This window comes from Hyperolius riggenbachi, chromosome 2, assembly GCF_040937935.1.
Source record: "Hyperolius riggenbachi isolate aHypRig1 chromosome 2, aHypRig1.pri, whole genome shotgun sequence".
Classification (NCBI taxonomy): domain Eukaryota; kingdom Metazoa; phylum Chordata; class Amphibia; order Anura; family Hyperoliidae; genus Hyperolius; species Hyperolius riggenbachi.
In genome coordinates this window covers 569,987,997-570,015,501 of record NC_090647.1, presented here as the reverse complement: position 1 = coordinate 570,015,501, position 27,505 = coordinate 569,987,997, and the positions used below count along the sequence as shown (strand labels likewise).

The following is a 27,505-nucleotide window of genomic DNA, read 5'->3' as shown; positions in this document are numbered from 1 at the left end:
GACAAGCGGGGCAGACAGGAAATGAGGTCATCCCAAAGGCATCAGAGGGGACAAGCTGGCAGACAGGAAGTGAGGATATCAGGAAGGCATCATAGAGAGTACAAGCGGGGCAGACAGGAAATGAGGACATCAGGAAGGCATCAGAGAGAGGACAAGCGGGGCAGACAGGAAATGGAGGTCACCAGGAAGGCATGAGAGAGGGGACAAGCGGGGCAGACAGGAAATGAGGTAATCAGGAAGGCATCAGAGAGAGGACAGGCGGGGCAGACAGGAAATTAGGTCATCAGGAAGGCATCAGAGAGAGGACAAGAGGGGCAGACAGGAAATGAGGTAATCAGGAAGGCATCAGAGAGGGGACAAGCGGGGCAGACAGGAAGGTTTACCAGGATATCACTGTACATTTTGATATACTACAGAAAATACATGAGTCAGCAACGTACGGATACCACACAAGAGCTGCAGCTCTGGGATCATAGCACACCACTCTGCAGACTTACTAACACAGGAGGGAAAGACCTTGGGGCAAAAGGAGGAGTGCAGAGAGGAACGGAGGAAGGGAGAGAAAAGGCAAAATAGAGGGAAAAGAGGAAAGACGAATGAAGAGATGAGACAAAATACAAGGAAGAGAGAGCAGAGAAGATAGAGAGGAGAGATGTAAAAGAGAGAGGCGAGAGAAAGGAGAGAAGAGAGAAATAAAGAAGACTAGAGATGCAACAGAGAGAGGCTAGGAGAGATCGAGTGAAGAAATGCCTTCCATAGCCGACAAACTGTAATACTGCTCAGAGGACACAGGAAGGACAAGTCACACAGGAAACAGGAAGGACAGGTCACACATGGCCCACAGGAAACGGGTAGGACAGGTCACACGTGGCCCACAGGAAACCGGAAGGACAAGTCACACATGGCCCATGGAAAAGACAACCCACACGTGGCCCACAGGAAACAGGAAGAACAAGTTACCTGTGGCCCACAGGAAGGACAATTCACACGTGACCCACAGGAAATAGGAGGGACAGGTCACATGTGGCCCACAGGAAACAGGAAGGACAAGTCACGTGGCCCACAGGAAATAGGAGGGACAGATCACACGTGGCCCACAGGAAATAGCAGGGACAGATCACACGTGGCCCACAGGAAACCAGAAGGACAAGTCACACATGGCCAATGGAAAAGACAACCCACACGTGGCCCACAGGAAACAGGAACCACAAGTTACCTGTGGCCCACAGGAAGGACAATTCACACGTGACCCACAGGAAATAGGAGAGACAGGTCACATGTGGCCCACAGGAAACAGGAAGGACAAGTCACGTGGCCCACAGGAAATAGGAGGGACAGATCACACGTGGCCCACAGGAAACAGGAAGGACAAGTCACGTGGCCCACAGGAAATAGGAGGGACAGGTCACACATGGCCCACAGGAAACGGGTAGGACAGGTCACACGTGGCCCACAGGAAACGGGTAGGCACAGGAAACAGAAACGGGTCACACAGGAAGGACAGATACCACGTGGCGCGCACAAACATTTTATGTACACACATGCTGCCGCTCACCTTCTGCAGCCCAGGAGACAGTGATGGGCTCTGAGCTCGCTTTGCTCACTGCGGCCCAGCTGTTGTCAGCTTGCAGCTTCCAGGCAGTGCCCTCACAATGATAGCTCCCCCGATCCTCCTCAGACGTCCACTGGAGGCGTAGAGAAAATGTGTTGGGGTCCCGGCGGGAAAAGATCAGATCCCCTCTCTCTAGGCGCTGCTCATAGCGCTCTCCCACCTGCAGGCTCCAGTCCTGGTTCATAGAGCCCACCAACACAGACGTGCCAGCCGAAGGATGGGGCCCCGGCAATGAGGTGAAGTACCAAGACACGGAGAGGCGCGGGGCCCCTGAAACAGTCACATGACACAACAGCTCTGTGGGGTCATCTGACATGAGGGGGGCAACAGACGTGTTCAGCGACACCTGCAGGGCCGGCACTGCAAAGAGAGAATACACAGCGGTCAGTGTAGACAAAGACAGAGAATACACAGCGGTCAGTGTGGACAAAGAGAGAGAATACACAGCGGTCAGTGTGGACAAAAAGAGAGAATACACAGCGGTCAGTCCAGACAAAGAATACACAGCGGTCAGTGCAGACAAAGAGAGAATACACAGCGGTCAGTATGGACAAAGAGAGAGAATACACAGCGGTCAGTGCAGACAAAGAGAGAGAATACACAGCGGTCAGTGCAGACAAAGAGAGAGAATACACAGCAGTCAGTGCAGACAAAGAGAGAACGCACAGCAGTCAGTGTGGACAAAGACAGAATACACAGCAGTTAGCACGGACCCGTCATGCCTCACAGGGTATCGGGATGAGCTGTCAGGGGTCACTCACCATTGCTGAGCACGTTGACCTTAATGGGAGCAGACATCTTCTCTGCAGCCTTACTCCAGCTGCCATTCCTGAGCAGGGTCCAAGCAGTTCCCTGGCACGTGTAGTCCCCAGAATCCCGCGCTTGTGGTAACGCCAGCTGGTGGGTCTGCATCTTCTGCTGGGCAGGTTCTGGTCCTGGACCACCGGGCAGCTCCTGAACCTCTCCAGAGTGGGACCAGAACCACCGGACCTGGAACGTGACGGGCACATCGCCATCTACTGCCAACTGGCAGGTCAGGGTGAGGGGGCTTCCTTCTGGGACCTCCACTGTGGTCTCTGGCACGGTCACTGTGAGATCTGCAGAAGGAGAGAAGTCCAGTGAGGAGACATTTAGTAACAGGCGGCTCCACAGTCTACAAACACTACCCTCAGCATCTGTTCATCTCTCCACTCTCATTCTGGACTCATTGCAGGTTACTATTAACCACCATGGTGGACAAGGTCTCCAGTGAAGCCCTACGAGCTAGCATGTCCTGCAATATCACCTCTTCAGGGTTACTGGTAGCCCCCGCCTCCTCCACACTACTCAGCTGACTGACGCATGGCATGCCGGGCTCCACTAGGGGGAGACACTGAACATCTCATTACAGCAGGCAGAGTCTCCCAAACTTGATGGGTACTAACTAGGGATGGTCAGGAGGAGTTTGAAGTTCTAAATTGAATGAAAAATTCCACAGATGAAACGGAGCCAATAAAACTCTGTAGCCGTTTACCCAGCAGGTTTCAGAACTTGCAGTTCCTATTCTATTATTACAACAATTGCCAAATACATAGAGCTGCCACTGGTGCCCTCCCATGACTTACCCAGTGGGTGAACCTCCACTTGGGCCACTGCCACCTTCTTCTCCTGGATCTTGTCCCAGCCATCAGCCCCCTGTACCCAGGTCCGGGCCACACAGCTGTACTGCCCGCTATCCTGCGGGTGAGCGCCCTCTACAGTCAGCTGGTACAGGTCAGAGCCCGAGGTGTCCAATCGTACTTCTCCATTGCCATAGCGCTCTGCGTACTCTGCTCCAGGCTGGAAACGCCCCAGGTGGGTGAGGGTCAGGACCTCGGAGGTGGAGCCTCCTGTCTGCCGCTCCCAGGTGAGGGACAGGTGAGTGTGAGCAGAGGAACCACTGGCGGCCGCCTGGCATTGTAGCTGGAAGGAGCCCCCTTCTGTCACATTGCGCACGTTGGTCAGACGACCCTTTGGACCGATCAGTCGCAGTGTGTCAGAGATCACTGCAAGGAAGAAGAAAGAAGATGGGACCAAAAATTACCAGAATATCGTCATAAACACATTACCAACCAAATATAGAGAGTAATCAAACATACTACACAACTCGACAGTTCCACAATTTACAATAAGTGTCAATCAACAATTTCATGTCATGCAACATCTACACTACGGTTCCTCTACTTCCTACAGGCAACAAATGCAAAGTTCACAAGATGGGACACCTGTCTGTTCTAGTCAGGAGGCCTCCAAGTAGGGGTAGCTAAACTTAAAGGGTTAAGGTTAATGTTGGAGGGAGGGAGACGTTAGCGCTAGGCACATGAGGGGTCTTGCAGTCTCAGATCTGAGGAAATACCCAATATTGGCCAATCATCTGCAGAACAAAAGATCTGTCACTGTGCCAATTCTTTTCCGCCCAACAATCATGGAAACCCACCAACTGGAGAACCGTGAGGGCTTGTTCACTCCTATACTGCAGATACCATGGGGCCGGTATGAGCGGGACCTGCTGTGCTACATCTAGAGGACAGTCTGCAGATGGTGGGTTGAGGTTGTGTGATGGCTACTCTACCATCTGCAGACCAATGCTTGCAGGCTGAGGCTACCACTAGGGTTAGGCTTACTCAGGTGTGATTAGGAAACCTGAAAACTTACTTTGGAGAAAACGGTGTCATCATTTGATGCCCGAGCAACGGTGGTGTTGAAACTGTCATTGTATGAGCAACCACCACTGCTGGGAGACCGGCATCAGCAAGAACGCTTGGAGAGCACAGATGACTCGGCAGCGGGGGAAAGAACAACACTGACTGGGAATACCTATCAAATGCAACCAACTGATTTCCTCCTACAGTAACAAATTATCTGTTGGCTGGATGGTGTAATGGTTAAGGGCTCTGCCTCTGACACAGGAGACCAGGGTTCGAATCTCGGCTCTGCCTGTTCAGTAAGCCAGCACTAATTCAGTAGGAGACCTTTGGCAAGTCTCCCTAACACTGCTACTGCCTATAGAGCGCGCCCTAGTGGCTGCTGCTCTGCTCTGGCGCTTTGAGTCCGCAAGGAGAAAAGAGCAATATAAATGTTATTTGTCTTGTCTTGTCTTATCTGCTGCTAACACACACACACACACACACACACTGACACACACACACACACACACTGACACACACACTGACACACACACTATATACAAGAGGTTCATCCAGGACCCTTATGACACAGGTCTATCAATGTCTAGTGTGAGCTACAACAGGTGGAGGAGGCCACCAGACCGGTATAATCAGAAGAAGACCACAGTCATTGGAAATGTGCACATCCTAGCTGAGGGGAAGAAACATGTAAAGAAGTCTTTAGGGGGACATCCATGTGGTCATCCTCGTCCTTCATAGAGAGCCCTTGTGTGGCCTCTGAACACGGACATCTGCTTGACTTTCTCATACTCGGCTGGAGGATGTTGGGAATGTCTAGAAGAGAAGAGCCAGTCACATCCAGGGTGACTAATCAGACCGCAGGGCAGTTAAGGGGCCGGGACGCTGTGATTGGCTGCCACTGGCAATACGCTCAGTCTGAGGCCTTTCTTCTCACCGACACATTGATAAATGCTGCTTATTGTGAACACTGTCCCACCCTACAGGAGGCCATGGAGGAATTCAGGAGGACAATGAGGAGCCGAGCCCTCAGGGGGGCAGAGGCCAGACAATATGGCTGCCCTCTGGCTCTCCACTCATCAGGATGACACCAGTTAACCCTCGGAGTGCTGCAGCGGAGGCCGGATCGCACTGTCTACTGCTGGTTACACAAGTCCCCGGACTCAGGACTCACTGAGGGAAACATGCTGCACAATATACTCTAAAGTTACAGCAGAGAGAGTCATGGCAATGCTTCTGGCAGAGGGAGGGTTAATCACCATCCTCTGTGCAGGGGGACAAGGGCTGTGGAGTCAGATGTCAGTGCTATATAAATACATAATAATAATAATAATACTAATAATATGGTAGGACATTAGACTGACTATGGTAGGATTAGAGTGTAAGCTCCTCTGAGGACAGCCAGTGACATGACTATGTACTCTGTACAGTGCTGCAGGAGATGTAAGTGCTATATAAATACATAATAATAATATGGTAGGACATTAGACTATGACTATGGTAGGATTAGAGTGTGAGCTCCTCTGAGGACAGTCAGTGACATGGCTATGTACTCTGTAATGTGCTGCAGAAGATGTCAGTGCTATATAAATACATAATAATAATAATAATATGGTAGGACATTAGACTATGACTATGGTAGGATTAGAGTGTGAGCTCCTCTGAGGACAGTCAGTGACATGACTATGTACTCTGTAAAGTGCTGCAGAAGAGGTCAGTGCTATATAAATACATAATAATAATATGGTAGGACATTAGACTATGGTAGGATTGGAGTGTGAACTCCTCTGAGGACAGTCAGTGACATGACTATGTACTCTGTAAGGTGCTGCAGAAGAGGTCAGTGCTATATAAATACATAATAATAATATGGTAGGACATTAGGCTATGACTATGGTAGGATTAGAGTGTGAGCTCCTCTGAGGACAGTCAGTGACATGACTATGTACTCTGTAAAGTGCTGCAGAGGATGTCAGTGCTATATAAATACATAATAATAATATGGTAGGACATTAGGCTATGACTATGGTAGGATTAGATTGTGATCTCCTCTGAGGACAGTCAATGACATGACTATGTACTCTGTAATATGCTGCAGGAGATGTCAGTGCTATATAAATACATAATTATAATTATTATTATTATTATTATTATTATTATTATTATTATTATTATTATTATTATTATTATTATTATTATTATAGTAGGACATTACACTATGACTATGGTAGGATTAGAGTGTGAGCTCCTCTGAGGACAGTCAGTGACATGACTATGTACTCTGTAATGTGCTGCAGAAGAGGTCAGTGCTATATAAATACATAATAAAAATATGGTAGGACATTACACTATGACTATGGTAGGGATTAGAGTGTGAGCTCCTCTGAGGACAGTCAGTGACATGACTATGTACTCTGTAATGTGCTGCAGAAGAGGTCAGTGCTATATAAATACATAATAAAAATATGGTAGGACATTACACTATAACTATGGTAGCGTTAGATTGTGAGCCCCTCTGAGCACAGTCAGTAGCATGACTATGTACTCTGTACAGTGCTGCAGAAGATGTCAGTGCTATATAAATACATAATAAGCAGTTGTACAGAACATTTGGGCTGTGATTCCTGGAAGGGCCACAGGGTGGCAGTATATACCTGTATGTTTAGGAGACATTCCTGATACAGTGCAGAGAATAGTTGGGTGTACAACAAACACTCCTGACCAATCCTGGGAGAGGGAAGCTGTCAGTAAAGGGAACCTGTCCTTGGCACAAGCAGCAGCATCCCATCATGCCTCATGTCGATCAGCCAATGAAGAGTGGAGCTGGCCCACATGTTGCTACTGGTGAGATCTCACACCTAATCTCCCTAGAATTCCAGCAGTTGTTTGGAAGTCACACCGAGTCTCTCCAGGCAGAGGGGGGCCCAGGGAAGCCCCATCTTTGTTCCCATATGAAGAAGAAGTGGTGTGTAATCTGTGCTGATATGTTCGGGCGGTTTCTGCGCTTAGTGAGCAGAATGTCCACCAATAAGTCCAGCATCCACGGTTATCGCTACGTGGATTGATGCCGCGCTACGGACTTGATTCATCAAGCAGCGCAGCTTAATGAGAGGAGTGCGAGCTCAGCGCACGCTATCCTGAGGTAGCGCATGGTAGTGTGCGCTGGTAACTAACGCACGCTCCTTGGTAATAACGGCCGCTCCACTCCTCTCGCCCTGAGCCCCGGCGGGTCCTGTGGCTTTCTAGGACGTGATCCCAGTGCTTTGATTGACTCAGTAGGCTGCCTGTCACTTGACAAGCAGCCCATTAGGCCAATCAACTTGCCACGTCCATCTTGCATGACTTTGTGATAGCGAACAGAGCCACGCAACCCTGTGACCTTCTGAGCCACATCCAGAGATCACAGTCCAGCGCCATGACTGTGGAACCATTACTGGCTCAGGATGATCAATGATTTGCAAAGATTTCCGAGTTCATGTAGCATTATGTAAATTTGTATGCAAATATATGCAGCTTGAAAAATGGACCAATCAAGTCCCTCCAAGGCTTAAATTGATTGGTCCATTTTCAAGATGCATATATTTGCATAAAAATTTACATAATCCTGCACGAACTCAGAAATATTTGCACCTCAGTTTATCATCCCTATTAATGCGACTAACAACCATGACAGAGTCAGGAAGTGAAGCCCAGACAGGTTCCCTGCTTTAGGCAATGCTCTGTCAGACTCCCGATAAGCCCCTCCCCTGAGGAGCACTCCTCTCCATTTCTCATGTTACCTTTCAGCTGAACGTGGGCCTCGTAGTTGCCGCTGAACGTGGCGTCCGTGCTGGGGGTAGAGCAGGTGTAGTTCCCCTCATCGGATGGCTTCAGCTGTTTAATCAGCAGGAGAACCTCATCGTTGCTCACTCTCTGTAAACTGATCTCTCCCGCCTTGACCCGGTCTAAAAACACCGGCTTCGTGAAGCCATCGTCCCAGGTACTGACGAGCTCCAATCCAGGGCCGGCCCCCGAGGAGTACATCCAATCAAAGTTCTGTTCAGGGGGGCCTTCATAGTTCGTAACATTACAAGGTATGGCGATATCCGTGCCCTCCACTCGAAGGAGAGGGCTGGAAGGGACCCGGACAATGCGGCCCCACACAACCACTGCAAAGAGAGAGAGAAGAGGTCAATGAGGGCCCAGACATCAGAGATACAACACAGATTATTGTCACTCATCAAGCTTAGGTCCTGAGGGGAAAGAGCAGACAAATGAAGCTGGACTGCAGAGGTCAGAACAAAAGACAAAACAATAAGGGAGGAGCAAATACTTCATATGCAGATCACGCTACACACAGGAGAGGCAGCTACAGAAGTCAAATCAGAAGACAATTATCCGATCCTACAGTTGTTATAACTTAGTTGCTGGGTTATCGACAAACAGAAAGCTGCTTCATTTGCCGGCTTATGCCTGGTACATACGAAGCAATTTACCGTCAGATTCGATAATTTAGGACATGTCCGATCTGCTCCCGATATTTTGTGCAGTACTGATCTAAAAAGCGATCCTGTTCTCGATCGGGAGCAGATTGGATATGGCGGAAATTATCGATTTGGTCCGTCGCTTTGATGGCAAATTGATTTGTGTACCAGGCGACACTTTTCTGCAAGAGGCAATCGGTACAATAGACAAATTCTTCACTCAATACTATGTAGAGCCTAGAGGGCCCAGATCTGAGAGGAGGCGGCAGAAGGCCAATGCAGAGGCTGATAGTATGTGGCTCAGTGCAGAATGTGGGGTCTCTGGGAATGAGGGGGGAGGCCCAGATCTGAGAGGAGGAGGCAGAAGGCCAATGCAGAGGCTGATAGTATGTGGCTCAGTGCAGAATGGGGGGTCTCTGGGAATGAGGGGGGAGGCCCAGATCTGAGAGGAGGTGGCAGAAGGCCAATGCAGAGGCTGATAGTATGTGGCTCAGTGCAGAATGGGGGGTCTCTGGGAATGAGGGGGGGGGGGAGGCCCAGATCTGAGAGGAGGAGGCAGAAGGCCAATGCAGAGGCTGATAGTATGTGGCTCAGTGCAGAATGGGGGGTCTCTGGGAATGAGGGGGGAGGCCCAGATCTGAGAGGAGGAGGCAGAAGGCCAATGCAGAGGCTGATAGTATGTGGCTCAGTGCAGAATGGGGGGTCTCTGGGAATGAGGGGGGAGGCCCAGATCTGAGAGGAGGAGGCAGAAGGCCAATGCAGAGGCTGATAGTATGTGGCTCAGTGCAGAATGGGGGGTCTCTGGGAATGAGGGGGGAGGCCCAGATCTGAGAGGAGGAGGCAGAAGGCCAATGCAGAGGCTGATAGTATGTGGCTCAGTGCAGAATGGGGGGTCTCTGGGAATGAGGGGGGAGGGGGGAGGCCCAGATCTGAGAGGAGGAGGCAGAAGGCCAATGCAGAGGCTGATAGTATGTGGCTCAGTGCAGAATGGGGGGTCTCTGGGAATGAGGGCAGGAGATAGAGGCACTATCACAGGGTAAGCTGGATTTGAAGAGTTTTACAAGGAGAGGGCAGGTTTCAGGAGGATGAGCTGTGCAGATTTGAAACTGAGATGGAAAAGGGAGCTCTGGGAGGTGCTCGCAGATTCTCGCCATTAGGGAAAGTAGACGGAAGCAAGCTCTAGCCATTGGGGAAAGAGATAAAATAAAGGTGAAGAAGGAAGGATATGGAGGTGTATCCTGGGGGTTGAGGAAGGAGGTGGGCAGTGGAGTTCGGGGAAGGGTTTGGAGGTGGACAGAGGAGGTGCTGGAGGGATTTGGAGGTCGGCAGTGGAGGTGCTGGATGGATTTGGAGGTGGGCAGAGGAGGTGCTGGATGGATTTGGAGGTGGGCAGAGGAGGTGCTGGATGGATTTGGAGGTGGGCAGAGGAGGTGCTGGATGGATTTGGAGGTGGGCAGTGGAGGTGCTGGATGGATTTGGAGGTGGACAGAGGAGGTGCTGGAGGGATTTGGAGGTCGGCAGAGGAGGTGCTGGATGGATTTGGAGGTGGGCAGAGGAGCTGCTGGATGGATTTGGAGGTGGGCAGAGGAGGTGCTGGATGGATTTGCAGGTGGGCAGTGGAGGTTGGGGAAGGGTTTGGAGGTGGGCAGAGGAGGTGCTGGATGGATTTGGAGGTGAGCTGTGGAGGTTGGGGAAGGGTTTGGAGGTGGGCAGTGGAGGTGCTGGATGGATTTGGAGGTGAGCTGTGGAGGTTGGGGAAGGGTTTGGAGGTGGGCAGAGGAGGTGCTGGATGGATTTGGAGGTGAGCTGTGGAGGTTGAGGAAGGATTTGGAGGTGGGCAGAGGAGGTGCTGGATGGATTTGGAGGTCGGCAGTGGAGGTTGAGGAAGGATTTGGAGGTAGACAGAGGAGGTGCTGGATGGATTTGGAGGTGAGCTGTGGAGGTTGAGGAAGGATTTGGAGGTGAGCTGTGGAGGTTGAGAAAGGATTTGGAGGTGGGCAGAGGAGGTGCTGGATGGATTTGGAGGTGGGCAGAGGAGGTGCTGGATGGATCTGCAGGTGGGCAGTGGAGGTTGGGGAAGGGTTTGGAGGTGGGCAGTGGAGGTTGGGGAAGGATTTGGAGGTAGACAGAGGAGGTGCTGGATGGATTTGGAGGTGAGCTGTGGAGGTTGAGGAAGGATTTGGAGGTGGGCAGTGGAGGTGCTGGATGGATTTGGAGGTGAGCTGTGGAGGTGAGCTGTGGAGGTGAGCTGTGGAGGTGAGCTGTGGAGGTGAGCTGTGGAGGTTGAGGAAGGATTTGGAGGTGGGCAGAGGAGGTGCTGGATGGATTTGGAGGTGAGCTGTGGGGGTTGAGGAAGGATTTGGAGGTGGGCAGTGGAGGTGCTGGATGGATTTGAAGGTGAGCTGTGGAGGTTGAGGAAGGATTTGGAGGTGGGCAGAGGAGGTGCTGGATGGATTTGGAGGTGAGCTGTGGAGGTTGAGGAAGGATTTGGAGGTGGGCAGAGGAGGTGCTGGATGGATTTGGAGGTGGGCAGAGGAGGTGCTGGATGGATCTGCAGGTGGGCAGTGGAGGTTGGGGAAGGGTTTGGAGGTGGGCAGTGGAGGTTGGGGAAGGATTTGGAGGTAGACAGAGGAGGTGCTGGATGGATTTGGAGGTGAGCTGTGGAGGTTGAGGAAGGATTTGGAGGTGGGCAGTGGAGGTGCTGGATGGATTTGGAGGTGAGCTGTGGAGGTGAGCTGTGGAGGTTGAGGAAGGATTTGGAGGTGGGCAGAGGAGGTGCTGGATGGATTTGGAGGTGAGCTGTGGGGGTTGAGGAAGGATTTGGAGGTGGGCAGTGGAGGTGCTGGATGGATTTGAAGGTGAGCTGTGGAGGTTGAGGAAGGATTTGGAGGTGGGCAGAGGAGGTGCTGGATGGATTTGGAGGTGAGCTGTGGAGGTTGAGGAAGGATTTGGAGGTGGGCAGAGGAGGTGCTGGATGGATTTGGAGGTGAGCTGTGGAGGTTGAGGAAGGATTTGGAGGTGGGCAGAGGAGGTGCTGGATGGATTTGGAGGTGAGCTGTGGAGGTTGGGGAAGGGTTTGGAGGTGGACAGAGGAGGTGCTGGATGGATTTGGAGGCGAGCTGTGGTAGGTTTTAGGAAGATTAGCACAGGTGATCACTGAGATGGGAAGGTGAAGAGTGAAGGATATGGATGTGGGATATGGGAGTCAGAGAAGAATATGGAGGGGTATCCTGGAGGTTGGGGAAGGAAATGAAAGTGGGCTCAGGTTGAGGAGTTTCAGATAGAAGTTAGGGAAGCAGATGGAGGTGGTAGGGTTGGAGAAAGATGGACTCCAGGGTCTCCAGGAGTGCAGAAGGAGATGGTTTGGTGAGGGCTGTGATAGTGGGAGGAGATGGTTTGGTGAGGGCTGTGATAGTGGGAGGAGATGGTTTGGTGAGGGCTGTAATAGTGGGAGGAGATGGTTTGGTGAGGGCTGTGGTAGTGGAAGGAGATGGTTTAGTGAGGGCTGTGGTAGTGGGAAGAGATGGTTTGGTGAGGGCTGTGGTAGTGGGAGGAGATGGTTTAGTGAGGGCTGTGGTAGTGGAAGGAGATGGTTTAGTGAGGGCTGTGGTAGTGGGAGGAGATGGTTTGGTGAGGGCTGTGGTAGTGGGAGGAGATGGTTTGGTGAGGGCTGTGGTAGTGGGAGGAGATGGTTTGGTGAGGGCTGTGGTAGTGGGAGGAGATGGTTTGGTGAGGGCTGTGGTAGTGGGAGGAGATGGTTTGGTGAGGGCTGTGGTAGTGGGAGGAGATGGTTTGGTGAGGGCTGTGGTAGTGGGAGGAGATGGTTTGGTGAGGGCTGTGGTAGTGGAAGGAGATGGTTTGGTGAGGGCTGTGGTAGTGGAAGGAGATGGTTTAGTGAGGGCTGTGGTAGTGGAAGGAGATGGTTAAGTGAGGGCTGCGATAGTGGAAGGAGATGGTTTGGTGAGGGCTGCGATAGTGGGAGGAGATGGTTTGGTGAGGGCTGCGATAGTGGGAGGAGATGTTTTGGTGGGGGCTGTGATAGTGGAAGGAGATGGTTTGGTGAGGGCTGTGATAGTGGGATGAGATGGTTTGGTGAGGGCTGCGATAGTGGAAGGAGATGGTTTGGTGAGGGCTATGGTAGTGGAAGGAGATGGTTTGGTGGGGGCTGTGGTAGTGGAAGGAGATGGGTTGGTGAGGGCTGTGATAGTGGAAGGAGATGGTTTGGTGAGGGCTGTGGTAGTGGGAGGAGATGGTTTGGTGAGGGCTGTGGTAGTGGAAGGAGATGGTTTGGTGAGGACTGTGGTAGTGGGAGGAGATGGTTTGGTGAGGACTGTGGTAGTGGGAGGAGATGGTTTGGTGAGGGCTGTGGTAGTGGGAGGAGATGGTTTGGTGAGGGCTGTGGTAGTGGAAGGAGGAGATGGTTTGGTGAGGGCTGTGGTAGTGGAAGGAGATGGTTTGGTGAGGGCTATGGTAGTGGAAGGAGATGGTTTGGTGGGGGCTGTGGTAGTGGAAGGAGATGGTTTGGTGAGGGCTATGGTAGTGGAAGGAGATGGTTTGGTGGGGGCTGTGGTAGTGGAAGGAGATGGGTTGGTGAGGGCTGTGATAGTGGAAGGAGATGGTTTGGTGAGGGCTGTGGTAGTGGAAGGAGATGGTTTGGTGAGGGCTGTGGTAGTGGGAGGAGATGGTTTGGTGAGGGCTGTGGTAGTGGAAGGAGGAGATGGTTTGGTGGGGGCTGTGGTAGTGGAAGGAGGAGATGGTTTGGTGAGGGCTGTGGTAGTGGGAGGAGATGGTTTGGTGAGGGCTGTGGTAGTGGGAGGAGATGGTTTGGTGAGGGCTGTGGTAGTGGAAGGAGGAGATGGTTTGGTGATGTCAGTACGGGGATCACAGGCTGTTCTTTCTTTAGCTCAGTGTTGTGAGAGGAGCGTGACATCTGGCGTACGCGGAGTCACAGCTAGCGGTGTGAATGATGCAGATGTCACACTTGGATCACACATGTGGGGGCAACAATACTGAGACGCAGAGACAGGAGGCAGCTGCCCCCACACACAGGTACCGGAGACAGTCACCCGCTCACATCACTTCACATTGATGAAGCTCAGCATGATGGGGAGCAGGGATGTGTCCTCATGTCACACGCAGCGCTGGGGCCTCAAATCACTTCCCAGCAGGCACAATTACAATCGGCTCAGGATGAGTGACGGCCGGGTAACCCTGCAGTGTCTGGAGCGCAGCTGTGGCACTCTGCTAGCGACGCAGGGAGGCAAGGGTTAATTCTTATCCTATATGTTCCTCTACACATTCACTGCTGAGATATCTCCATCGTTTCACAACTCATGGCCTGCAACGGCTAACTGTGCACTGCAGAACATCGCTGCAAATCCACTGCACAACATCGCTGCAAATCCACTGCACTGCAGAACATCGCTGCAAATCCACTGCAGAACATCGCTGCAAATCCACTGCACAACATCGCTGCAAATCCACTGCACTGCAGAACATCGCTGCAAATCCACCGCACTGCAGAACATCGCTGCAAATCCACTGCAGAACATCGCTGCAAATCCACTGCACTGCAGAACATCGCTGCAAATCCACTGCACTGCAGAACATCGCTGCAAATCCTGTGCACTGCAGAACATCGCTGCAAATCCACCGCACTGCAGAACATCGCTGCAAATCCACTGCACTGCAGAACATCGCTGCAAATCCACTGCACTGCAGAACATCGCTGCAAATCCACTGCACTGCAGAACATCGCTGCAAATCCACTGCACTGCAGAACATCGCTGCAAATCCACTGCACTGCAGAACATCGCTGCAAATCCACTGCACTGCAGAACATCGCTGCAAATCCACTGCACTGTGCACTGCAGAACATTGCTGCAAATCCACTGCACTGTGCACTGCAGAACATTGCTGCAAATCCACTGCACTGTGCACTGCAGAACATTGCTGCAAATCCACTGCACTGTGCACTGCAGAACATTGCTGCAAATCCACTGCACTGTGCACTGCAGAACATTGCTGCAAATCCACTGCACTGTGCACTGCAGAACCTCGCTCCAAATCCACTGCACTGTGCACTGCAGATCACCACTGAAAATCCTTTGCAGTGTCACCATACTCACGTGGCAACTTATTGCACCAAGTCACCTGCACCGCACACTGTTACCAATGTCACACCTGGAACAAGCATGCAGCCAGTGGAGTCACACCTGGAACAAGCATGCAGCCAGTGGAGTCACACCTGGAACAAGCATGCAGCCAGCCACACCTGGAACAAGCATGCAGCCAGCCACACCTGGAACAAGCATGCATCCAGCAGAGTCACACCTGGAACAAGTCATGCCTGGGATAGAGTATGCAGCCAGCAGAGCCATACCTGGAACAAGCATGAAGCCAGCAGAGAGCCACACCTGGAATAAGCATGCAGCCAGTCACACCTGGAACAAGCACGCAGCCAGCAGAGTCACACCTGGAACAAGCATGCAGCCAGCAGTCACACCTGGAACAAGCATGCAGCCAGCAGTCACACCTGGAACAAGCATGCAGCCAGCAGAGTCACACCTGGGACAAGCATGCAGCCAGTCACACCTGGAACAAGCATGCAGCCAGCAGAGCCATACCTGGAACAAGCATGCAGCCAGCAGAGTCACACCTGGGACAAGCATGCAGCCAGCGGAGTCACACCTGGAACAAGCATGCAGCCAGTAGAGTCACACCTGGAACAAGCATGCAGCCAGCGGAGTCACACCTGGAACAAGCATGCAGCCAGCAGAGTCACACCTGGAACAAGCATGCAGCCAGCGGAGTCACACCTGGAACAAGCATGCAGCCAGCGGAGTCACACCTGGAACAAGCATGCAGCCAGCGGAGTCACACCTGGAACAAGCATGCAGCCAGCGGAGTCACACCTGGAACAAGCATGCAGCCAGTAGAGTCACACCTGGAACAAGCATGCAACCAGTAGAGTCACACCTGGAACAAGCATGCAGCCAGCGGAGTCACACCTGGAACAAGCATGCAGCCAGCGGAGTCACACCTGGAACAAGCATGCAGCCAGCGGAGTCACACCTGGAACAAGCATGCAGCCAGCGGAGTCACACCTGGAACAAGAATGCAGCCAGTAGAGTCACACCTGGAACAAGCATGCAGCCAGTGGAGTCACACCTGGAACAAGCATGCAGCCAGCGGAGTCACACCTGGAACAAGCATGCAGCCAGCGGAGTCACACCTAGAATCCAGCATGCAGCCAGCCACACCTGGAACAAGCATGCAGCCAGCGGAGTCACACCTGGAACAAGCATGCAGCCAGCAGAGTCACACCTGGAACAAGCATGCAGCCAGCAGAGTCACACCTGGAACAAGCATGCAGCCAGCAGAGTCACACCTGGAACAAGCATGCAGCCAGCAGAGTCACACCTGGAACAAGCATGCAGCCAGCAGAGTCACACCTGGAACAAGGTATAAAGCCAGCGCAGTCACACCTGGAACAAGCATGCAGCCAGCGGAGTCACACCTAGAATCCAGCATGCAGCCAGCCACACCTGGAACAAGCATGCAGCCAGCGGAGTCACACCTGGAACAAGCATGCAGCCAGCGGAGTCACACCTGGAACAAGCATACAGCCAGCAGGGTCACACCTGGAACAAGCATGCAGCCAGCAGAGTCACACCTGGAACAAGCATGCAGCCAGCGGAGTCACACCTGGAACAAGCATACAGCCAGCAGGGTCACACCTGGAACAAGCATGCAGCCAGCGGAGTCACACCAGGAACAAGCACGCAGCCAGCAGAGTCACACCTGGAACAAGCATGCAGCCAGGAGAGTCACACCTAGAATCCAGCATGCAGCCAGTCACGCCTGGGATAGAGCATGCAGCCAGTACAGCAGTGTCAGTAATGGCAGCCCCTGTACTCCCCTCATATGCATGTCAGACACACAGTGATATCTCCTGACCTACAAAGCTGAGCGACTCCCCACAGATCCCGGCTGCCGAGGAGGAGAGAATTAATACGCTGATCAGAATTTACACATCAATTAGCAGAAGATGTGTCAGCCAAGATCTTCTGCTTGTGTGGCTTCCGGGTCAGTGCTCTATACTGGCACTGCTACTAACTGCTCTATACTACTAACTACTACCAACAACGCTAACTGCTCTACACCCCTAACTGCCAGACTCACCAATCAGCACTCAATACAGACACCGCTAACTGCTCTATACTATCAACCACTACTAACTGCAAGACTCACCGACACTGCTAACTGCAAGACTCCCCCATCAGCACTCAATATTGACAACTATACAAGGATCAGGTCCGCAGCACACCTGCACTGTACAAGGAACCGGTCCGCAGTACACCTGCACTATGCAAGGATCAGGTCCGCAGTACACCTGCACTATGCAAGGATCAGGTCCGCAGTACACCAGCACTATGCAAGGATCAGGTCCGCAGTACACCTGCACTGTACAAGGAACAGCTCCGCAGTACACCTGCACTATACAAGGATCAGGTCCGCAGCACACCAGCACTATACAAGGATCAGGTCCGCAGTACACCCGCACTATGCAAGGATCAGGCCCGCAGTACACCTGCACTATGCAAGGATCAGGTCCGCTGTATACCCGCACTATACAAGGATCAGGTCCGCAGTACACCTGCACTATACAAGGAACAGGTCCGCAGTACACCTGCACTATACAAGGAACAGGTCCGCAGTACACCAGCACTATGCAAGGATCAGGTCCGCAGTACACCTGCACTATACAAGGAACAGGTCCGCAGTACACCAGCACTATGCAAGGATCAGGTCCGCAGTACACCAGCACTATGCAAGGATCAGGCCCGCAGTACACCCGCACTATACAAGGATCAGGTCCGCAGTACACCTGCACTATACAAGGATCAGGTCCGCAGTACACCAGCACTATACAAGGAACAGGTCCGCAGTACACCTGCACCACACAAGGATCAGGTCCGCAGTACACCTGCACTATGCAAGGATCAGGTCCGCAGTACACCAGCACTATGCAAGGAACAGGTCCGCAGTACACCTGCACCATACAAGGAACAGGTCCGCAGTACACCTGCACTATGCAAGGATCAGGTCCGCAGTACACCTGCACTATGCAAGGATCAGGTCCGCTGTACACCTGCACTGTGCAAGGAACAGGTCCGCAGTACACCTGCACCATACAAGGATCAGGTCCGCAGTACACCTGCACTATGCAAGGATCAGGTCTGCAGTACACCAGCACTATGCAAGGATCAGGCCCGCAGTACACCCGCACTATACAAGGATCAGGTCCGCAGTACACCTGCACTATGCAAGGATCAGGTCCGCAGTACACCTGAACTATGCAAGGAACAGGTCCGCAGTACACCTGCACTATACAAGGAACAGGTCCGCAGTACACCTGCACCATACAAGGATCAGGTCCGCAGTACACCTGCACCATACAAGGATCAGGTCCGCAGTACACCAGCACTATGCAAGGATCAGGTCCGCAGTACACCCGCACTATGCAAGGAACAGGTCCGCAGTACACCTGCACCATACAAGGATCAGGTCCGCAGTACACCAGCACTATGCAAGGATCAGGTCCGCAGTACACCCGCACTATGCAAGGATCAGGTCTGCAGTACACCAGCACTATGCAAGGATCAGGTCCGCAGTACACCTGCACTATACAAGGATCAGGTCCGCAGTACAGCACCATACAAGGATCAGGTCCGCAGTACACCTGCACTATACAAGGATCAGGTCCGCAGTACACCTGCACTATACAAGGATCAGGTCCGCAGTACACCTGCACTATGCAAGGAACAGGTCCGCAGTACACCTGCACTATGCAAGGAACAGGTCCGCAGTACACCTGCACCATACAAGGATCAGGTCCGCAGTACACCAGCACTATGCAAGGATCAGGTCCGCAGTACACCTGCACTATACAAGGATCAGGTCCGCAGTACACCTGCACTATGCAAGGATCAGGTCCGCAGTACACCCGCACTATGCAAGGATCAGGTCCGCAGTACACCTGCACTATACAAGGATCAGGTCCGCAGTACACCTGCACTATACAAGGATCAGGTCCGCAGTACACCTGCACTATGCAAGGAACAGGTCCGCAGTACACCTGCACCATACAAGGATCAGGTCCGCTGTACACCTGCACTATGCAAGGAACAGGTCCGCAGTACACCTGCACCATACAAGGATCAGGTCCGCAGTACACCTGCACTATGCAAGGAACAGGTCCGCAGTACACCTGCTCTATGCAAGGGACAGGTCCGCAGTACACCTGCTCTATGCAAGGAACAGGTCCGCAGTACACCTGCACTATACAAGGAACAGGTCCGCAGTACACCTGCACTATACAAGGATCAGGTCCGCAGTACACCTGCACTATGCACTCACGTCAGTCACTTTGTGTTACGAATCAGGGCGAGTCCTCATTGACAATGTGCGGTTATGTCACCGGTTGCCCTCGTTCACCACAACACCAGACCGATGACCTCACCCGAGTCGGTGAGATCATCTGCAGCCAATCAGTGACCCCGTCACACAACTGCTCTTCTATTCATAGAAACATGCCCAGTCTCGCCGGCCGCAGGGCATTCTGGGACAGCACAGCCAGGAATGCTGACCTCAGGCCACGTTATCACCACGCCAATCACAGGCAGAGGAGAAGGCGAAACAGCAGCAAGAGGACCTGTCAGTGGAGGCTGCCCTAAGGACTAGAGACCCAGGCATAGAGGAGAATGCAAAACAGCGGCAAGAGGACCTGTCAGAGGTGGCCATGCTCAGCACTAGAGACCCAGGCACAGAGGAGAATGCAAAACAGCGGCAAGAGGACCTGTCAGAGGTGGCCATGCTCAGCACTAGAGACCCAGGCACAGAGGAGAATGCAAAACAGCGGCAAGAGGACCTGTCAGAGGTGACCATGCTCAGCACTAGAGACCCAGGCACAGAGGAGAAGGCGAAACAGCAGCAAGAGGACCTGTCAGAGGTGGCCATGCTCAGCACTAGAGACCCAGGCACAGAGGAGAAGGCGAAACAGCAGCAAGAGGACCTGTCAGAGGTGGCCATGCTCAGCACTAGAGACCCAGGCACAGAGGAGAATGCAAAACAGCAGCAAGAGGACCTGTCAGAGGTGGCCATGCTCAGCACTAGAGACCCAGGCACAGAGGAGAAGGCGAAACAGCAGCAAGAGGACCTGTCAGAGGTGGCCATGCTCAGCACTAGAGACCCAGACACAGAGGAGAAGGCGAAACAGCAGCAAGAGGACCTGTCAGAGGTGACCATGCTCAGCACTAGAGACCCAGGCACAGAGGAGAATGCAAAACAGCAGCAAGAGGACCTGTCAGTGGAGGCTGCCCTCAGGACTAGAGACCCAGGCATAGAGGAGAATGCAAAATAGCGCCAAGAGGACCTGTCAGTGGAGGCTGCCCTCAGGACTAGAGACCCAGGCATAGAGGAGAATGCAAACCAGCGGCAAGAGGACCTGTCAGTGGAGGCTGCCCTCAGGACCAGAGACCCAGGCACTCTCCCTACAAGACCAGAATTACAGCGGACTACTGAGAGCTCGCGTGTCTGTGCGGAAAAGCCAGAGTTATGCAGGTTTCTGCGTTCTTCATGCTTTTGAAGTATTTTTTTCTCAATATTTTCTTCTTTTTAGTGGAGAAAGATACAGTATTCTATTTACTTTGTAAAAAAAACACATACAGTTTTATCCACCCAAAGAAAAGCATTGTATACCGATCACATGCAACAGTACATACATACAGTATGCAGAAATAAGCTACAGGTTGTGTGTTTTAAAGTACACCTGCAGCGAGAGGGACATGGAGGCGGCCATATTGATTTCCTTGTAAACAATACCAGTTGCCTGGCAGTCCTGCTGATCCTCTGCCTCTATCACATTTAGCCACAGCCCCTGAACAAGCATGAAGATCAAGCGCTCTGACTGAAGTGTGACTGGATTAGCTGCATGCTTGTTCCCCAACCCCACTGCAGCCGAATAGACCAGCAGGACAGCCAGGCAACTGGTATTGTTTAACAGGAAAATATACCGCACATGCCATCCTCCCAATCATACAGGTGACCTCTGTGTGACCTCACTGTACAGGTCACCCTCCCATCATACAGGTGACCTCTGTGTGACCCCACTGTACATGTCATCCTCCCATCATACAGGTGACCTCGGTATGACCTCACTGTACATGCCACCCTCCCATCATACAGGTGACCCCACTGTACATGCCATCCTTCCCTCATACAGGTGACCTCTGTGTGAACTCACTGTACATGCCATCCTCCCATCACACAGGTGACCTCGGTATGACCTCACTGTACATGCCATCCTCCCATCACACAGGTGACCTCGGTATGACCTCACTGTACATGCCACCCTCCCATCACACAGGTGACCTCTGTGTGATCTCACTGTACATGCCATCCTCCCATCACACAGGTGACCTCAGTATGACCTCACTGTACATGCCATCCTCCCATCACACAGGTGACCTCAGTATGACCTCACTGTACATGCCATCCTTCCCACATATAGGTGACCTCACTGTACATGCCACCCTCCCATCATACAGGTGACCTCTGTGTGACCTCACTGTTCATGTCATCCTCCCATCATACAGGTGACCTCGGTATGACCTCACTGTACATGCCACCCTCCCATCATATAGGTGACCCCACTGTACATGCCATCCTTCCCTCATACAGGTGACCTCTGTGTGAACTCACTGTACATGCCATCCTCCCATCACACAGGTGACCTCGGTATGACCTCACTGTACATGCCATCCTCCCATCACACAGGTGACCTCAGTATGACCTCACTGTACATGCCATCCTCCCATCACACAGGTGACCTCGGTATGACCTCACTGTACATGCCATCCTCCCATCACACAGGTGACCTCAGTATGACCTCACTGTACATGCCATCCTCCCATCACACAGGTGACCTCAGTATGAGCTCACTGTACATGCCATCCTCCCATCACACAGGTGACCTCAGTATGACCTCACTGTACATGCCATCCTTCCCACATATAGGTGACCTCACTGTACATGCCATCCTTCCATCATACAGGTGACCTCTGTCTGACCTTCCATGCAGATGACCAACGAGTGACCTACATACTCTCTTTGGCCACTTTATTATTAGGTACACATGGCTAGTACCGGTTGGATCCCCTTTTGCCCCCAGAAGTCCTTAATTCTTAGAGGCAGAGATCCAGGAAGGTGTTGGTAGCGTTCCTCAGAGAATTTGGCCCATATTGACATGATGGAGTCATGCAGGCGCTGCAGATTTATTGGCTAGACATCAGTGACGAGAATCAGATACACCGCTGTCATACAGGGCTAGAAGTGCTCAGCACCAATACTCAGGCAGGCTGTGGGGTTTAAACAATGCTCGATTGGTAATGAAGGATCCAAAGTGTGGCAAGAAAACGCCCCCCACACCAATACATCACCCGCAGCCAGAACTGGGGGCACGAGGCGGGATGGAGCTGAATTCTGACCGCTCGTCTGAAGATTGCTGCTCAAAAATAAGAATCCTCAGACTAGGCAACATTTTTCCAAGCTTATGTTGTCCCGATTTGGAGAGTCTATGCAGACTGTAGCCTCAGCTGACAGGAGTGGCATCCAGTGTGGTCTCCTGCTGCTGTAGCCCATCTGCTTCCAGCATCCATGTGTTGTGTGATCAGAGTTGGGACCTTGGCTGTGACGAGGGGTTGTTTGAGCTTCCGTTACTTTTCCTTTTCGATAGTCACGGACCAGTCTGCTTATTCTCCTCTGACATCAGCAAGGCATTTTCCTCCACACATCTTCTGCTCACTGGATATTTTTCAGACCACTCTCTGTAAGCCCTAGAGATGGTTGTGTGTGAGAATCCCAGTAGATCAGCAGGTTTTTGAAATAGTCGGACTAGCCCTTCTGACACCAACAACCATGCCATGTTCAAACCACACGTGTCTGTGTAAAACACCCGTTGTTTCCCAGACGATTTTGCATATTTAGTGCACAATTTAACGTATGCGCTGCTCATCATAGACTGCTGGTACCTCTTGTCCATCTATAGGAATTACACGCACACTGCGGTCTTATGTGACAGGGACTTACAAAATCCCATTTCCAACGAACGCAGCATCGCTATTGATAAACATTCAGTGCAATGTCGTATTTTGTGATTTTATGAAAGTTCAGTCGCAGTCTTAATCCCCCTTTCCTCTTCAGCAAGTTGTCATCCCCGTGTCTGGAGGCCGGAATACACCGATCTGCTGCCCTGTGATTGGCTGATCATGTCTGTGGTAAATACCTGCACAGGTGACCGTGCAGTGACCTCTCATCAGACAGGTTCTCTCTGGGGCTTAGCAGGTTCTTTACACAGAGGATTGTTTCCAGGACTGCAGCGCAGCGTCCCGCCCAGGACAAACACAGAGAGAAGCTTCCATGCTGGAATGCAGAGGCCTCATCACACACCTGTCCTATTATCTGTATATAGCAGCTAGCTCCACCTCTGACTCCACCCACCACACTGCCCCATCCAATGGTGGCACAGCAATCACACCTGTCCTATTATCTGTATACAGCAGCTAGCCCCGCTTCTGCCTTCACCCACCACACTGCTCCATCCAATGGTGGCACAGCAATCACACCTGTCCTATTACCTGTACACAGCAGCTAGCCCCGCTTCTGCCTCCACCCCCCACACTACACCATCCAATGGTGGCACAGCAATCGCACCTTTCCCATTATCTGTATACAGCAGCTAGCCCCGCCTCTGCCTCCACCCCCTACACTGCACCATCCAATGGTGGCACAGCAATCACACCTGTCCTATTACCTGTACACAGCAGCTAGCCCCGCCTCTGCCTCCACCCCCCACACTGCACCATCCAATGGTGGCACAGCAATCACACCTGTCCTATTACCTGTACACAGCAGCTAGCCCCGCCTCTGCCTCCACCCCCCACACTGCACCATCCAATGGTGGCACAGCAATCACACCTGTCCTATTATCTGTATACAGCAGCTAGCCCCGCTTCTGCCTCCACCCCCCACACTGCACCATCCAATGGTGGCACAGCAATCACACCTGTCCTATTACCTGTACACAGCAGCTAGCCCCGCCTCTGCCTCCACCCCCCACACTGCACCATCCAATGGTGGCACAGCAATCACACCTGTCCTATTACCTGTACACAGCAGCTAGCCCCGCCTCTGCCTCCACCCCCTACACTGCACCATCCAATGGTGGCACAGCAATCACACCTGTCCTATTACCTGTACACAGCAGCTAGCCCCGCCTCTGCCTCCACCCCCCACACTGCACCATCCAATGGTGGCACAGCAATCACACCTGTCCTATTACCTGTACACAGCAGCTAGCCCCGCCTCTGCCTCCACCCCCTACACTGCACCATCCAATGGTGGCACAGCAATCACACCTGTCCTATTACCTGTACACAGCAGCTAGCCCCGCCTCTGCCTCCACCCCCCACACTGCACCATCCAATGGTGGCACAGCAATCACACCTGTCCTATTACCTGTACACAGCAGCTAGCCCCGCCTCTGCCTCCACCCCCCACACTGCACCATCCAATGGTGGCACAGCAATCACACCTGTCCTATTACCTGTACACAGCAGCTAGGACAGACGGCGCACGCTAGGCTAGTATTGCTTCCGTCAGCCTCTCTTGCTATCCGCTTCATCCGGCCGTTCTGGAAACGTTGTGCAGGACTCACAGTTGGGTTCCGCTATTCAGAACCGATCATTTGGTCTCATGTGAGAGCAGGGCCGGATTTACCATAAGGCAGGGTAGGCATGAGCCTGCAGGCGCCTGGTGATGGAAAGGGTCTCAATTCCCTCCCTGAATGCCTCCCTTGCTCTAATTAGGTACCTCTAGGTATCTCTGGCTACCTAATGCTAACAGGCAATGGAAGTATGGGAGAAGGGACAGCTGGGACAGACAGCACACTTGCGGTTTGGTTCGGTGGGGGTTGCAGGTTCATGGAGGGCGGAGTCCAGTGTGCCGTGACATCTGTGCCTATAGGCCCCTGTGAGGTAAATCCGGGCCTGCGTGAGCGGATCCTAATGCTTTGGATCTGTTCAGATCCGTTCAGTTTCAGGCTGCAATCAATCGATCCTGAACGATCGCATTATCGATAGTTTCCTTACAGCAAGATCAAGCGGCTTAGCAAATCTTTTCAAAGATCCGATCGACAGTTGGATTGTTTAATGGTGATCAATTATATACAATCCTTTCTTTCAATCGTTTTTACTAATGGATATCTGATTGGAGCCGACCAGTTTGTTGCTGGACATCCTCTGTGCTGAACAGTGCGATATACATCATTTATCTGGAGTAAAAATTCAGCCTAAAACTCCCAACCAGTCCATTTATATTTCCCAGCGAAGAATCAAATCTGCTGAATATTGAACCTGAATTCCCACATCTGTGATCTGCTGATCAGCCTAACCCTTGCTTCCTCTAATCCATCTCCTTCTTGTCTATGGCCAGGCCTGACACGCCGATCTCAGATACACACAGCACTATGAAGCACTGGGATATGGGGCAGGGGGCTGCACATGATACAAATATGGAGGATCGGGGGCTGCACACAGAAGGATAAGGGGGCAGATACGAGAGGGCATTCAGTGGGCGAGGGGAAGATAGGAGGGGGCAGATATGAGGGCACAGGGAGGCTCTATAGGGCAGTGGGTGAGGGGGCAGTGGATGAGGAGGCAGATACGAGGGGGCATGTAGTAGATGAGGAGGCATGCAGTGGGTGAGGGGGCAGGAGGTGCCCATCTCCCCTGCGTCTGTATATGGTGATCCCCCAGCTGCCCCAGTTTCCAGTGACAAGTCCCGGCAGCTCTCCGGGGATGAGAAGCTGTCACATTGCCAGACGCCTCGCCCTGCAGGTGACATCACCCGGCTCCCATTACCTGCCGCACCAGGAAGGGGTTAATAGTCTCGCATGTCACAGGAAATTGTTTCACAATAATGGACAAAGTCCACAGAGAATGGAAATCGCAGCTCAGGTGTTACAGGCGGGATCCATTACACTCAGCGCACGAGCCGCAACACACAACACGGGCGTCCCACAGACCCGGGGCTGCCGCAGATGTGACAGGGGTGACCCGGGGCTTCCCCCCCCCCCTCGGTGGTTGGGGGAAGCAGCAGTATATCGCTGCCTCTGCGGAGCTCTGGGTGCAGCCAGGAAGGGGTTACTGCAGGAGAGGGTTAGCATTCCGCTCTGATAGAATAATGACTCCTGGCAGGGATTATACTGCAGATTCTGGGCGGTGCCCCCCCTTATTCCAGCGAGACGTGTGCCAACATATCTGCCCAGACTCCACACTGCGAATGCCACCCCTCCAAGAGACCGCTGTCACACCTCATACATGCACTGACCAGCTGGGGGCGCTGTACATACAGGCAGCAGAGTACTGTCACACCTCATCCATCACTGACCAGCTGGGGGTGCTGTACATACAGGCAGCAGAGTACTGTCACACCTCATACACGCACTGACCTGCTGGGGGCGCTGTACATACAGGCAGCAGAGCAGAATACTGTCACACCTCATCCATCACTGACCAGCTGGGGGTGCTGTACATACAGGCAGCAGAGTACTGTCACACCTCATACACGCACTGACCTGCTGGGGGCGCTGTACATACAGGCAGCAGAGCAGAGCACTGTCACACCTCATCCATCACTGACCTGCTGGGGGCGCTGTACACACAGGCAGCAGAGTACGGTCACTCCTCATACACGCACTGAACAGCTGGGGGCGCTGTACATACAGGCAGCAGAGCAGAGCACTGTCACTCCTCATACACACACTGACCAGCTGGGGGCGCTGTACATACAGACAGCAGAGCAGAATACTGTCACACCTCATCCATCACTGACCTGCTGGGGGCGCTGTACACACAGGCAGCAGAGTACGGTCACTCCTCATACACGCACTGAACAGCTGGGGGCGCTGTACATACAGACAGCAGAGCAGAATACTGTCACACCTCATCCATCACTGACCTGCTGGGGGCGCTGTACATACAGGCAGCTGAGTACTGTCACACCTCATCCATCACTGAACAGCTGGGGCGCTGTACATACAGGCAGCAGAGCAGAGCACTGTCACACCTCATCCATCACTGACCTGCTGGGGGCGCTGTACACACAGGCAGCAGAGTACGGTCACTCCTCATACACGCACTGAACAGCTGGGGGCGCTGTACATACAGGCAGCAGAGCAGAGCACTGTCACACCTCATCCATCACTAACCTGCTGGGGGCGCTGTACATACAGACAGCAGAGTACTGTCACACCTCATCCATCACTGACCTGCTGGGGGCGCTGTACATACAGGCAGCAGAATACTGTCACACCTCATCCATCACTGACCTGCTGGGGGTGCTGTACATACAGGCAGCAGAGCAGAATACTGTCACACCTCATCCATCACTAACCTGCTGGGGGCGCTGTACATACAGACAGCAGAGTACTGTCACACCTCATCCATCACTGACCTGCTGGGGGCGCTGTACATACAGGCAGCAGAGTACTGTCACACCTCATCCATCACTGACCTGCTGGGGGCGCTGTACATACAGGCAGCAGAGCAGAATACTGTCACACCTCATCCATCACTGACCAGCTGGGGGCGCTGTACATACAGGCAGCAGAATACTGTCACACCTCATACATGCACTGACCAGCT

The 27,505-nt window shown here is 52.6% G+C and overlaps 1 protein-coding gene across 1 annotated transcript in view; it reads right to left on the bottom strand.

Moving 5' to 3' along the window:
- PTGFRN (prostaglandin F2 receptor inhibitor) overlaps positions 1-27,505 on the bottom strand; it is a 92,476-nt gene that overhangs the window by 14,611 nt on the left and 50,360 nt on the right. The window contains exons 2-5 of the mRNA XM_068271013.1: positions 8,055-8,423; positions 3,217-3,636; positions 2,374-2,709; positions 1,556-1,972 (exon numbers count right to left, since the gene is read on the bottom strand). Coding sequence (XP_068127114.1) covers positions 1,556-1,972; positions 2,374-2,709; positions 3,217-3,636; positions 8,055-8,423 — 1,542 coding nt within the window. The remainder of the gene's footprint in view (positions 1-1,555; positions 1,973-2,373; positions 2,710-3,216; positions 3,637-8,054; positions 8,424-27,505) is intronic.